This window comes from Lutra lutra, chromosome 9 (assembly GCF_902655055.1).
Source record: "Lutra lutra chromosome 9, mLutLut1.2, whole genome shotgun sequence".
Classification (NCBI taxonomy): domain Eukaryota; kingdom Metazoa; phylum Chordata; class Mammalia; order Carnivora; family Mustelidae; genus Lutra; species Lutra lutra.
Window position 1 is genome coordinate 76,105,572 of NC_062286.1, and position 13,271 is coordinate 76,118,842.

At 48.1% G+C, this 13,271-nt stretch overlaps 1 protein-coding gene across 1 annotated transcript in view; it reads right to left on the reverse strand.

Moving 5' to 3' along the window:
- Positions 1-4,924: 4,924 nt before the first annotated feature.
- Positions 4,925-13,271, reverse strand: part of C9H2orf92 (chromosome 9 C2orf92 homolog) — a 44,231-nt gene continuing 35,884 nt past the window's right edge. Inside the window, exons 10-12 of the mRNA XM_047746300.1 lie at positions 8,214-8,321; positions 6,735-6,885; positions 4,925-5,345 (exon numbers count right to left, since the gene is read on the reverse strand). Of these exons, the coding sequence (XP_047602256.1) occupies positions 5,210-5,345; positions 6,735-6,885; positions 8,214-8,321 (395 nt within the window). The 3' untranslated portion in view covers positions 4,925-5,209. The remainder of the gene's footprint in view (positions 5,346-6,734; positions 6,886-8,213; positions 8,322-13,271) is intronic.

Genomic DNA, 13,271 nt, shown 5'->3' on the forward strand with positions numbered 1-13,271 from the left:
CGGAAAGACCTGGAAGGTGAGCAGGCTGTATGTGGAGGGCCTGAGGGCCGCCTCCAATCTCTGGGGACATCAGGCCTGATAAAGGAACTCCTCGTCCCCTGTGAGGCACTGGTTCAGCAGCCCCTCCAACCCCCTTGTGGTCCCAGAGGTTGCTCTCTGAATCTACAGAGGCCCGGCCGGTGCTCAGAGGCAGACAGTTTGAGATTGGCTTACAGATAAGGCTGTGCGCTTTGCCAAAGTGGAGGGAGGTCTATGGGTCTTTTGAACGTTCAGAGGAAAGAGCAACGGATGACGGACGGAAATGTGGGCTGGGAAAATCGCAGTGCATTTCTCCTGGCTGGGTCCACACATGAGAAGAGCCTCGGAAGAAATTGGTGGCTTGCTGTCCACGCCTCCAGGCCTTTGCCCACACAGTGTCCCAGCCTGAACTCACTTCCCCCACCTCCTCAACTGCCTGACTCCTCCTCCTCCTCCGGGTCAATGATTAAATGTGGCTTCCTCCAGGAAGCCTTCCAGTCCTCAAACTGAGCAGCACAGGGCCCTGTATCAGTTTCACCTGACTTTCAAGCAGGCCAGACTCAGCACCACCAGATCACTACTGGGCAAACCTCAAGCATTTGGATGGGGTTGGGGGGCAGGGCAGGCTCCAGCTTGTCAGAGAGGGTTCACACCTCAGGGCAATGATCCCCAAAGGGAGGACACTCCTCCACCCCCTGACCCCCGGGTCCCTTCTGAATTTCCTCCCATCTGGGGTATCACCTGGGTGACCAGACCGCAGTGACTTTAAAATCTTTTTCTTTCTGGGTCTGCTGCTTAAACCTCAGGGAACTTGAGCACGCTACCTGGGCTCTCTGTGCCTTTTCTCATGTAGGAAGTGGGGATGATAACAGGACCTATCTCATAGGGCTACTGTGAAAATTAAAAGAGGTCTCAAAGCAAATGCATCATTATTGCCGTCCTCACCGACTACCTAGTTTCCCAATTTCTAGAGTGTACTAAGGTCGGCGTGCAGGCCCAAACTCAGCAATGAGGTTTCCTTGCGCCCTCCAGAGGCAGCTCTCCGGTACTACATCCTGCCGAGCACCACTCAGGATCCTAAAGGTTAAAAGTGACACCCTTTAAAAATAAGCGATCCAGGGGCACCTGGGTGGCTCAGTGGGTTGGGCCGCTGCCTTCGGCTCAGGTCATGATCCCAGGTCCTGGGTTCGAGCCCCGCATCGGGCTTTCTGCTCAGCGGGGAGCCTGCTTCCTCCTCTCTCTCTGCCTGCCTCTCTGCCTACTTGTGATTTCTCTCTGTCAGATAAATATATAAAATCTTTAAAAAATAATAATAATAATAAGCGATCCAGCATGGTTTAAATCAAAAGAGAATTGATCTGCCACCACAGCCATATGCTGCGCCCTTCCCTGGGAGGTCATCCACTGGCTGGCTCCTTCTTAAACATTTAGACCGCAATGACAGTGTTACCTCTTCAGATGGTCCTTTTGGGCTCCCTATTTATTTAACACTGAGCACCTGCTCTAGGTCACTACAGATCTGCTGCAAACACCAATGAAAATCCCTTCCCTCATAGAGGTGACATTCTACGGGGGAAAACAGAGAAGTAACAAATAAACATTCTATCGAGTATAGCAAGTGGTTTCAAGTGCTAAAGAGTAAAATAAATCAGGAGAGGGTAGAAGAAGTATGTGGGGGTGCAATTTTTGACAGGTCTGGGGAGAGGCCTCACTGAGCTGCAAGCCTGTGAATTAAGACTTGAAGGAGGTAAAGGAGGGAGCCATGGGGAGATCAGGAGGAAAGCACCCTGGGCAGAGGGCAGAGGGAACAGCAAGTGAAAGGCCCTAGGGCAGGACTATGACCTCTATGAGGTGGGAACTGTCTTGTTCCCACTCTGAGCACATAAGAGTGGTCAGAAAATATGGCATGGATGGATGAAAATCCCAGGGATAGCTTTTAGGAAAAGGTTGCTCAGGGCTCAAATGATGGTGCCAGATTGTTACCTCCTCCACCTGATGACTTCATTCTCAGCCAACTTTTCTTCCTGTGGTCTGAGATAGTGACTCAGCTTCAAATCTTACCCACAAAGCTAGAATCTTGAATAAAATCTATGAGATCATTAAAACTATGAGAATGGAATATGATACACTGACATATTTTATATTTGGAAAATGTTGCAATATATATAGAGAGAGAAAAAGAGCTGTGATTTATTGAAAAAAGAAGGAGGGGGAGGAAAAAAGAACCTACCTCTCAATTTTGCCAGCAAATCTCTAATAGAACCCACTGGTTGAGTGGATCACAAGCCCACCCCTCACCCAGCCAGGGTCACGTCAGCTAGACCAACCACCGAGCTGAAGGTGGAAGCCTCTAGCATGAGAGCAGACTAAGAACACAGGGAAACACCTCTTGGGTAGAGGAAGAGGTAAAAGCAAGGGGAGGCTCCCAGTGGGCCCATAGGCAATGGGGAGACCACTGGCAGAGGTGGCTGACCCTAACTTGTTCTTAAAATAGAAGTCTGAGGGAGGGGTGTGAGGTCAACAGGAGGGTGGGCTGCCTCTCAGTTCTAGGGTCCCAAGAGGTTGGGATGAAGATGGGATGAGGGTGGGGCAGCAACCTACCAGTAAGCTCAAGGAAGAGTCTGGTATTTATGCTGTGCCTACTGTATACCTAAGCCCTGACAGCCACATCTCCTTCCAATATTCCAAGTAGATCCAGCAACCCACTGCTAGGAAGGCCATTCAACCTACTCTCCATGGTGTCCCTAGCATCCAGCCCAGCACAGTGCCTGGCATACAGCAGGTGCTCAATAAATGGTTCTTGCTGAATGAACCCTGTAAAGGAGGTAAATTCCTAACCCCATGACAAAAATAAGGACGCTGAGCTTAAGAAGTGGTCAAGGCAGAACCTGTGCTAGAGTCCAGCTGGGCCCAGCCTCCCAGTGGGCCATTCACGGGACATACCTGGAAGTGTGAAGTCCCTCCTCCTTCCCTTCCTGCTCAGTGGTGACACTGGTGGGGGCTTGGGAAGATGATGCCTAAGCCAGCGCAAGATGGCCCCAGGGCTCCCAGAGCTCCAGGACTCCTTGTCCACATGAAACTGCCAGCCACCTTTGGGCATCTGAGCTACCTCTGCCCTCAGGACCATCAGCTGCTCCCACAAAAGCCCATGAAACCTGCCATGAGCAGGTACCTCTCACAGTCTGTCTCTGGAAGGGTCCCATCTTACAACCATTGATTCAACTCCAGGTTCTCAGAGCTTTGGAAGGAATAAGTTCAAAGAGAGAACACATTTTTTTTGTTGGGGTGTGTTTTTTAAAAAGAGAACAGAAGATCCCACTTCTCAAGGCAAGTCCCTCGGAATTGGAGTGGGATGTATGCTAGAGGGTCCATGGAGTTTGCCCAGAGTTGAAACCAGTAGGGTTTGTCAGGGGTATTAACCTGAACCTAAGGAGTCCCAGTGACTCCTGGTCCTGGTCTACCCTCTAGGCCAAGGCCTGGACCAGCCCTAGTAGGATTCAAAAAAGAAGAAAGTGGGCTGATTTTTCACTGGGGAGAGAGAGATACAGAGGAATGTCCCACTCAGACCCATCCTGGCCTGGACCTGTCCTCCAGTTCCCCATGGCTTAAAGCTTTGAGGGCTTTCCCACTTTAGGAGAGCAGACAAGGAAAACCACATGGGGTGGGGGACAAGAGAGGGAGCCCTTGGTATAAGCCACCCACAAGACCTGGTTTTCCAGAACCACCTCTATTCCTAAGGGAAATGTTTCACTCACTCCACCTTCCAAAAAAAGGAGACTAGAAATCCTTCCCAATCATTCCTCCTCAGCAGGTCCCAAGGGTGATAGTGGCTGGGCTACACAATGGTTACAGCACAGACCCTGGGTTTGGATTAGAATTCAGGCTGCCTCCTTAGCCTGGGGTCTCTAACAGGTGACCTTAGGGGTCTGAGCCTCCCTTTTCTTGAAATAAGATGAGGATAATCATGCCTAAAGAAATTTACACACACAATACGTTCTCAGCAAATGCAACTTATTAAGGTAGAGGAAAAGTCCCAGGCTGAAGGTGACCCAGGAGACCTGTGAACCAGGAAAGGAATGCAGAGGCTAGCAGTGAGGAGGAGGCCAGGGGAAGACCAGCCTGGGCCTGCACATGGCGAGACTCTAAGTGTCTGAGCAAGAGCCCTGGGTGCCCAGCCACCAGCAGCCCGGGATGGGGGTGGGGGGCTACTTCCACGGGAGCTGGTGAGCACCCGATGTGTCCCTGGCCTTTAGTACATGCCCATGGTCCAGGACATGCCCCAGGTTCTTTGTCTTCCCTGGTTGCCCTCAGTCTACGGGTCCCTCTGGGTGTGATGTGTCCCCCGCCCTCCTGAGGCCACCTGCCTCCCTAGAGCCCCATTCACTCCCTGGCAAACCCACCCACCTCCAGATGCCTTCCAGCCAGGCCCCACACGTGTCCTTGTCCCCCTGGACAGGGACCCTCGGCCAAGGCCACAGCCTGACCTTGGACCTCACTCGCGTCCTCGCCCTACCACCGTGGCCCCCATGGGGTCCACAGAGGGTGTGCAGCCGCTTTGTTTGGGAGCTGGGGTGCGGACCCTAGGGCGGCTGCAGCCTCCAGGAGCCCCTGCACCAGCCCCAGGTCCAACCTCTGCGTCACCATCCCAGGAGAGAGTGTGACCCCAGACCCCACCTTCCAGCGCAGGGAGGAAGGCTTCCAGGTGTCCCCACCCCATCCCCTCTGGACCCCTTCAGATCGTAGCTCAGAGGCCTAAGTCTACCACCAAAGATCTTCAGCTAGCTGTCTGCCCTCTCCTCAGAAACCCATGAGGACCAGGCCTGCTTCCAAAACCTTTGGTTGCCTCGTGCTTGAGATTGTCTACATATTAGGCATTCAATTAATATCTGCTCCCTGAATGGCTGAATCAGAGAATCAATGCTTTAATAAATAAAGAACTTGGTAGTTGGTCAGGTTTGTGTTTGGACAAATGTGCTGCGTCTCCTTCCCTAGCTATCAGTCCGTACCAAACTCTAAGCACCCTGTAGTACAACATCCGTGTATTGGTCCATTCGAGACTGACAGAAGAAGGTAAACATTTTGTGGAGCACACCTCACAGCCAGAAATCAAATGCCTCTCCGTGGTGTCTGGGTGGACAACTGCCTGGCATCACAGCTTCCGGTCCTGGTTTCGTGGGCCCCACCAGCTGGCTTAGACCGAGGACTTGCCCTTCAACAACTGTTTCTGTTTCTCACTGTGATTTTGGGGGTTCTTTTCTTGAAACTTCTGCCACCAAGTCTTCCCACGCAGAATAAAAATATTATATGTCATGTTCGCTGGAGGATGTCTGAAATAAAACACACAAAACCACACTGTGCAACAACGTGTATAGGAATTCCTACTGTCTATGCTTTGGGTGGTGACGGAGGCTTAAGTTTCTGAGGGGTGAGCATTCGACGGCCCCTCAGGAAGGTCTGTCATGTGTGAAATTCATTTTGCCTCTGGGCACCAGAGAGCTTCCAAGAAACTCCTTCCCCTGCCCCCAACTTTGTGGTAACACAGGCTCTCCACAGCTTCAATTTGCCTCTGTGGGATGGAGCCACGGTCTTGGCCACTTCTTGTGATATCTTCTAAAGGCACAGAAGGGAAATGACAAAGCTGATGTATAAGCTCCAGTCAGAATTGTGAAGTGCATCAAGCTTCCAGAAGCTCTTGAAATCTTCCATCTCTAACTTCTGCCACATTCTGGGCTCCTCTTTGACTTTCAGTCCTGTGTCAGAGGAGGAAGCTGGATGTGAGGCAGTAGTGGCTGGCCTGAATGGGTTACCAGTCTCAGGAATCATAGTGTTTTAAAGAACACCTTTAAGGAAAGCAATGTCACTCTTGTGGGCAATTTTAAGTACTGAAGCTTCCGAATTGTGGGGGAGGGACACTTCACCCCCCACGGAACACCACAGCTTCCTTTCTCTGTGGACAAGATGAGCACATAACACAGTGTTGGGCAAGACCTGAGGGGCCTTGGGAAACTGCTTTTCCCTGTGATAAAGAAGTGTGTCTCAAGGGATGCAGACAGAGGCACATAATTTCAAGATGCAATTACTGCAAATGCATAATCTTGTAAGCCATTTACTTTCTAGTGCCTACTCAAGGTTACAGCCACTGTGTCAGAGCCCTCTCATCAGGGGGATAACAGACACATTCAGCAAGTGGTACAGACAGACCCTGACTGGTCAACATGGCCTCTATCAGAGCGGAGCCCTAGAGGGCCACTGCTGGGCCAGGCCCTTCATTTGCAGGACCCCAGGGGAAGACTGAAAAGTCTGTGGGAGGTCCTGGGAGGGATCGTTCAATATTCTAACCACCAGGGCTGCTGACCCAGGGTGAACAAGCCAAATGTCAGCTCTGTGGTCATCTCCTCCACAGCCTCAGCCCTCCCTGCCCTCGTATTCCTCTTTTCCAATCTTTCAGGCAGAGGCTGTACCATCTCCTCTTTTTTAAGTGGCCATCAGTGAGAAAATTGGTGTGACCTAACCTAAGGGATACTTTATGGAGGCCAGCATGGACCCAGCCAGGAAATCCATACCCGGCTGTGCGTCAACACCGGGCTCCTAGCCCGGGCCATCTGTACCCTATGAATATACAACGTAACTCCAGGATGACCAGGAAGCTCAGGGGCAACATTGGCACGGATACGCATGAGTTCTTCGGAGGAAAGCAGGCGCTAAGAGCCACTCACGATTGCTGTTTCCTCCTGCAGCACATGGTCAAGGCCAGCAGCAACAATGCTGTGACCACGAGGACTCCCGCCACCGAGCCAGCACCAATGATGATGTTCCTCTGGAGGAACTGCAGAAGCTGCTCACATGGTACGGTCTTATCTGGAATCTCTAAATGAAAAGACACATGGCAAAGTAAACAGAAAGAAAGTCCCCATACAGATCTGCAGGGACGAACATGTTAGCTCTGCTTACAGCAGAACTGAAAACCTTAGAAATTTGGCCTCTGACTCCAGAAGTCCTCTGGGGGAAGAAACTGGCTTTGTTTAGGAAAATACACTCCTAAGCTGTTTGGCAGTGACATGAGATGCTGTGTGGTGCTGGAGGTGAGACGCTGAGGGTATGAGCCCAGGAAGCAGCAAAGCAACCAAAAAGAAGGGACAACAAGGCACAGTTTGCAGGAGAAGAAGAATAGAGGAAGGTCAGATGGAAGGGGGAAGCAGGGGCCCCCAAGGGGGTGGAAAGTTCTGCAATGACTACTAAAAACAATGGAATCAAATACTCAGTTTCGAGCTATCCCCCATCACCCTGCCCTCCCAGCTTCAAGAAGTTCCGCCATATATAGCGTCTGCCTCAAGTGCATAGGTTTGGCGGAATCTCATTCACAAGGATAAACATGCTGCCCGATGAACTTCAGCTCTTACAGCCTGTAGGGACTTGCCAAAATCTTGAGGGTAGATTTTGAATGCCACCGTGTGTGGGCTTGGGAGCACAAGACAATCTTAGCTGGAGACCCCAGCCAACATCAGGGACTCCTAGAGCTTCTGTCACTCCACTTGTAATGTGACAAAAGCAGGAAGCAGGGAAATGGGGCACAGACATTCCATGATAGGAACTGGATGGTTTGGTGTGGAGAAGCGCTGAGCAGGGGCTAGCAATGCAGGCCGGGGGATGCTGGCCAAGGGCCATCTTGGGTTGTGGGAAGAAAATTGGAAACGTCCAACTTGCCACTTCCATCTAAGCTACAGTGAGAGGCAGCAGCACCGAGCCACTCCAAGGGCTCTGTTGGGAAAAGTCAGTACATTGCTGGTAGGGATGGGCAAATTGCTACCCGTTCTGAATGGGCCCAGGCTCAGGTCATCCAAGGCTGAAGACCAGGGACTAGTCAACATTTGGGTTTAATCCCTCCTACTTGTTAGAAAGTTCAGTGTGCAGTAATGGCAGAGGCTCAGATGATGATGCCCGTGTTAGGAAGGACCCTGGCTGTGTAGAAATGACTGAAAGTAGCATCTTTTCAAAGGGGTGATCAAATCCCCAGAGTTAGTTTCATTCATCATTTTACTGGCAGATTGTATGCATTGTGGGTAAATAAGAGACGTGCTGACATCTCCTCTGTTAAAATACCATGAAAGGCACAGATGCATTCTGAAGTTACCTGTTCGTGTCTTGTTTAGCTTATAAGCTTATTAGTTCGTAAGTGTCTTGTTATAACTTATTACCTGTCTTAGCTGCTTCTTCAAGTGTTTCTTTATTTATAGCAGTAAATGGCTCATTCATATTCCTGTTGGAGAGAGAGGATTCTTTATCCCTCTTCTCTGAATTGTGATCTACGGAAGACAAAAGACAAAATGTGTTCATCTAAAAACAACCATTGGCCTGTGATTAGTTCTAGTTTTTGTTAAGATTTTATTTTTAAGAATCTCTATACCTAACACGGGGCTCAAACTTATAACCCTAAAATCCAGAGTCACATGCTCTAATGACAGAGCCAGCAAGGCCCTCCTAAGTAGTTCTATTTTTTTTAAGATTTTATTTGTTGGGGCACCTGGGTGGCTCAGTGGGTTAAGCCGCTGCCTTCGGCTCAGGTCATGATCTCAGGGTCCTGGGATCGAGTCCCGCATCGGGCTCTCTGCTCAGCAAGAGGCCTGCTTCCCTCTCTCTCTCTGCCTGCCTCTCTGTCTACTTGTGATCTCTCTCTGTCAAATAAATAAATAAAATCTTTAAAAAAAAAAAAGATTTTATTTGTTTATTTATTTGACAGACAGAGATCACAAGTAGGCTGAGAGGCAGCAGAGAGAGAGTTGGAGGGGGGAAGCAGGCTCCCCACTGAATAGAGAGCCCGATGTGGGACTTGATCCTAGGACCCTGAGAACATGACCTGAGCCAAAGGCAGAGGTTTAACCCACTGAGCCACCCAGGTGCCCAGTAGTTCTATTTTTATGATAAAAGTAACTTCCTCTCGGGGCACCTGAGTGGCTCAGTCAGTTAAAGGTCCAACTCTCAATTTCCTCTCAGGTCATGATCTTAGGGCCGTGGGATCGAGCCCTGCAGTAGGCTCCACACTCAGCACAAAGTCTGCTTGTCCTCTCCCTCTGCTCCTCCCCCACTCACACTCTTCTCTCTCTCTCAAAGAAATAAAATCTTAAAAAAAAAAAAAAAAGATTTGGGGTGCCGGGTGGCTCAGTGGGTTAAAGCCTCTGCCTTTGACTCAGGTCATGATCCCAGGGTCCTGGGATAGAGCCCCGTGTCTGGGGCTCTATGCTCAGCAGGGAGCCTGCTTATCTTCCTCTCTCTCTGCCTGCCTCTCTGCCTACTTGTGATCTCTGTCTGTCAAATAAATAAATAAAATCTTTTTAAAAAGAAGAAGAAGAGGAGTGAGAAGTAATGAACCATGTACCCCCAGAACACTTCATGGCTGGAGTCCCCAAGCCCAGATGCCTTTGAGCTGAGTGGCAGCTTTGGCGTGAGTTTGGTGAACCTGCCTTGGCTGAGTTCTCAAAGAGGTGGGGATCAGACAATGTGGTTGACACCGCTGTGGTATGAGACAACAGCCTCTCGAGGTCTTAATTATTTCTGGAAAAGGAGAGAAATGTGATCCTTCTTTAGCCTGGCTTAGAAAAGAAAGAAAACTTCCAACTTAAAGTGAGTCATAATTACTTGACTACGGAAATGCCAGCTTGTCAAATCAGTCAAGAGATTAATAACCACAGAGACACAGAAAACTCTGGACAGTGTAGAGTTAATCTGCTAAGGGGTTACACTGGCCTTGCTCTTTCACAGAGGTGTGGAAAAGATTGACTCATGATTTGAACACAAATTTTCACCCTCTGTGTCTCCGTACCACAAAAACAAAACCAGAATTAGAAGCCACTGTCTATGCTTACCATCAATGTGGCTTGTGATTTTGATCATTTGTTGCATTTTTTTCGGTGAGACAACATAAGCACAGTTACCAAGTTTTGCCAAATGAGGCCGTTTCCAGACCTCGTTTCAATGGTAGAAAACCACTAACTATGAAAGAAACAGTAGCCCATTATTGGAGCAAGGACAACAAGCTAAGCCCCACATCCATGAGGTAGACTCAATTCAAGTACCAGTCACATCCTGGGCCTGGTCAAACTGTGCTAAATGAGTCCAGAACCAAGAAATTTGGGTGTTGTTTTTGGGGAAAAGTTGAAGTCTTACATCATAATTTCTCTGTTTTTCCTCTTAGGAGACTAGCACTGAAATAAGACTCTGATTGCTTCTCTTAAGAGCACCTTACTAGGGCACCTTGGTGGCTCAGTAGGTTAAGCCTCTGCCTTTGGCTCAGGTCATGATCCCAGGGTGCTGGATTGAGCCCCACATGGAGCTCTCTGCTCAGCGGGGAGCCTGTTTCCTCCTCTCTCTCTCTCTGCTTGCCTCTCTGCCTACTTGTGATCTCTGTCTCTCAAATAAATAAATAAATAATCTTTAAAAGAAAAAAAAAGAGCACCTTACTGCTGCACTGTTAACTGAGAACTAGGTTCCCTTCAGCAGAGCTCAATCAGTAATAGCTGGAACTCACACACACCTATGCACACTTTGACACGACACTTCACTTCTCAAAAAAAATAATAATAACAAACATTTCCTCAGCCCTCTTCCTACCCAGCTCTTTTCACCATTAATTTTGGCACAGGGCGGGGGGGCAGGTATGGTTACGGCCGCTAAGGAAGATTTGTGTGGTCTAGATTTCCTACTCCAACAGAACAGCTTCAGAGCAGCTGGCCTCTGACAAGAGACCTGGTCAGCCTCTTTTTCTTATGTGGTGTGACCTCTACTACTGTCTGCAGGGGGTCTCTTCTTAATTCACTCTCTCTACTCAAAAAACCTTGGCAAGCAGTCCCTCATCTCTTGTGCTCTCAAAGCTCCATTCAAAGAACCTGAAGCACTTGTTATGTCCCTTCCATTTTAGCATAGTTATAGCTAATAATTATGGATGACTCTGACTTTCCTATTGGCAGTGAAATCTTGGAGGACACAAGTGCCTTCCTTGTTTAGCTCTCAACTCCTGGCACAGCACCTCTCACCAAGTAGGAGATCAATAGCTAGGTCTTGAGTGAGAGAAGGAATCCTGAAGACTCTTGCTGAAACCTCATGAGAGACTCTGAGCCAGAACCACCCAGCTAAGCCTGATTTGTTGGCCAAGGTTACAGTCCTTTGAAGGCTTACTGGTACCAGAGGGTCTGTTTCCAAGACAGCTCACTCACACAGACGTTGGCAGAAGGTCTCATCTCTCCACTAGCTGGAAGCATCACAAGGGCCTCTCCTTAAGTCAGTGGACACTACTGAAATGTCCTTATAACATGGCAACTGACTTTCCCCAGAGTGAGCAATTCAAGAGATAGCTGGGCAGGAAACAAAATGTCTTTGATGACCTGATCTATGAAGCAGAACACCATCACTTCTGTCATGTTCTATTCATTTGAAGCAAGTCACTAAGTCCATCCACACTCAAGAGGAAGGGGACCAAAGAATTTCTGGACCTATTTTAAAGCCACAGTAGAAATGAAATTCCAAGGAAGATAGCTGAACAAAGGAAATATTTGCTTATGTCCATATAAACATAAGGATTTTTTTTAAGATTTTATTTATTTATTTGACAGAGAGAGATCACAAGTAGACGGAGAGGCAGGGAGAGAGAGAGAGAGGGAAGCAGGCTCCCTGCTGAGCAGAGAGCCCGATGCGGGACTCGATCCCAGGACCCTGAGATCATGACCTGAGCCGAAGGCAGCAGCTTAACCCACTGAGCCACCCAGGAGCCCCATAAACAAGGATTTTAATCAGCTCCCTCCGGTTCTGTGGATGGAGAGAAGTGACACTATTACAAAGGGATCTACACTCTACAGGAAGCCTGGACTTTGGTATATGACCCATCCCATTAAGCAGAGACCCCCTCAATGATTGAACCACATGTTGAGGTCAAACCATATGAAATATGACAGATTTTTTTTAAAAGATTAATTTATTTTTTTTAGAGAGAAAGCAGGAAGGAAGAGCAGAGGGAGAGGAAGAAAGAATCTCAAGCAGACTCCCTGCTGAGCGCAGAGCCAGACACAGGGCTTGATCTCATGACCCTGAGGTCATGACCTGAGCTGAAATCAAGGTTGGATGCTTAAATGACTGAGCCACCCAGGAGGCCCTTAACCATTTTCAACCTATAAAAAACAGTAAGTTCAGATGATTCAACCTGACATTATACTCCCAAGGTAAGTTTTCTAATCTATGTATTTCTTTTCATTGTGAGACTCCTAGAAACTCAACACCATGGATTATCAAGATGAGTGTAATGATCGATTTTTAATATGATCCTTTGTGTATTGAAGAAAAAAAGAAAAAAAGGAATGGCCTCCAAACCTAGTTTAGATTGGCAACTGTACACCTTGGGGGTCTGGGAAGATAGAGGAAAATAAATCCATTTTATACTCCAGGCACTGAGTCAAGCTCCTATAAGGAAGAAAAATCACACACTGAAGGAGCCAAAGGTAAACTTGAAGAAATAGAAAGACATCCCCATTCCAGCACAGAATGACTTACCATCAGTTTTCCCAAAGTGAGTAGTCATGTCTATCTTATAAATTTAATGCATGACTGTCTTATAAATTTAATGCAATGCTAATAAAAATATCGACAGGCTTCTAATGAAGTTACACAAGTTGATACTAAAATTTATGTGCAAAAACAAACATGCAAAAATTGCGAGGAAAATACAGAACAAACAAAAACTGCAAAGAAGGGGCTAGTCGCATAAGGCACTAACACAAAGTAGTTCAGCCTCTGTAATCAAAATAGGGTGGATGGATGCCTGTGTGGCTCAGCCTGTTAAATGACTGCCTTCGTCTCAGGTCATGAACCCAGGGTCCTAGGATCAAGTCCCGCATCCGGCTCCTTGCTCAGCAGGAGCCTGCTTCTCCCTCTGCCTCTGCTGCTCCCCCTGTTTGTGCTCTCTCTCACTCTGACAAATGAATAAATAAAACTAAAAAAAAAAAAAAAAAAAAAAAAAAAAACCAGTGTGGTACTCTTGTATACAGCAACCAGTAGGCCAGTGGTTAGGATAGAAAGCCCAGGAAGAGACCTAGGACATATGGAAATTTAGTATAAGATAAAGGAGGTATCTCAGATCATCAGAACACAGATGGACTTTTTAATAAATGGTGTAGCCATTTCAGAGAAAAATGGCATGACTTGGACTGTGTTGATTAAATCATTCGAACCCATGTATGGTTCTCAGTATAAAATCATTCTCTCACAGCTGC